Source organism: Condylura cristata, unplaced genomic scaffold (assembly GCF_000260355.1).
Source record: "Condylura cristata isolate star-nosed mole 26May11 unplaced genomic scaffold, ConCri1.0 scaffold00035, whole genome shotgun sequence".
Lineage (NCBI taxonomy): Eukaryota > Metazoa > Chordata > Mammalia > Eulipotyphla > Talpidae > Condylura > Condylura cristata.
In genome coordinates, this window is record NW_004567136.1 from 15777386 (window position 1) to 15778556 (window position 1171).

General features: G+C 75.5%; 1 protein-coding gene across 1 annotated transcript in view; it reads right to left on the minus strand.

Annotated features, from left to right (window-relative positions):
- Positions 1-311: 311 nt before the first annotated feature.
- The window catches only part of MESDC1 (mesoderm development candidate 1), a gene marked incomplete at its 5' end in the record, with an annotated part of 7518 nt that continues 6658 nt past the window's right edge, over positions 312-1171 (minus strand). The window contains one exon of the mRNA XM_012732700.1: positions 312-783. Within this exon, the coding sequence (XP_012588154.1) occupies positions 312-783 (472 nt within the window). The remainder of the gene's footprint in view (positions 784-1171) is intronic.

The following is a 1171-nucleotide window of genomic DNA, read 5'->3' on the forward strand; positions in this document are numbered from 1 at the left end:
TGGCCGGCAGGGGCGTGGCCGGCCGCGGCTGTGTTGCACTTTGCTCTCGGCCCACAAGGGGGCGCTGCGAGGCCGCGGCGCCACTGGGAGCCGCAGCGCCCGGATCTCGGCACAGTGGGCAGCGGGCAGCGGGTGGCCCGTCAGTCCCGCAGCGAGTGGGGTCCTCGCCGGGGTGCAGGGCGCCTGCGGCCGTCTGGGCAGGGCTGAGGCTGGGGCCGGGGCTGGTCTGTGGTCTGGGGGTTCGGCCGGCAGGCGGCAGGAGGAGGTGCGGAAGGCGTGGACACCATTCCCCAAGGGGAAGCCCCAGGGGCTCAGGGGGCCGGGAGCGAGGCCAGCGGGTCCCAGCCACTGCCTGGGCACCCCAGGACACGGCCCGGAGAGGGCGGCGGCTCAGCGCTGGAGCACCCCGGCCCCAGCCTCTCCGCCCCTCCGCCCTCCGCGACAGCAGCGCCCTGGGCGCCGCGGTCCTGGCCCCGCTGGCCCCGAGGCGGTGCCCCGCTGCCCAGCCGGCGTCCTGCCCCCTCCAGGGAGCCGGCCAGCTGCAGCTGCGGCCGTCGCCTGGACCTGAGCTTCGCGGGGCTCTCTGTCTTCAGGAAGCCGCGGCCGCAGGCGCCCTCGGAGGAGCGAGCAGGGAGGAAGGGCAGGGGGGTCTGCGTCCTGCCCAGGCCGCCGCTGGCCGCCTGCAGGTGTCTGGGTCCTGGCCGGTCTCTGGCCCGCGGGGGGCCGGGCCTGCCTGCTGCGGGCCAGCTGTCGCCCTGCGGGGCCTGGGCAGGCGCCGGCCACCTGGTGGGGGGCGGGAGGACTGGGGCTGTGTAGTCGTCAGAGAGTTGAGGAGAGCCGAAGGGGGTGGGCGCCCTCAGGCAGGCCTGGGGCCCCCCAAAGGTCCATCTCGCCGTCCACCGCCCTAAGCCCGGGGGTCGGAGCCTTTGGTGGGCTGTGGTGACTGTGGGGACCCCTGAAGCGCGCTAGCGGTCACGCAGGCCCGGCCTGACCTTGTCCCTTTCCCAGGGGGCCCGGACACACAAGCAGGATGAAGCCCCGCGACCCCCACAAGCTCGCGGAGGAGTGGCAGCGGGCACTGCGCGCGAGGGGCGTGTGGGGCAGAGGAAGCAAACCCAAAGGGAGCTGGAAAACTCCCGCAGTGCGCCTGCGCCGCCGCCGCCCACCCTTC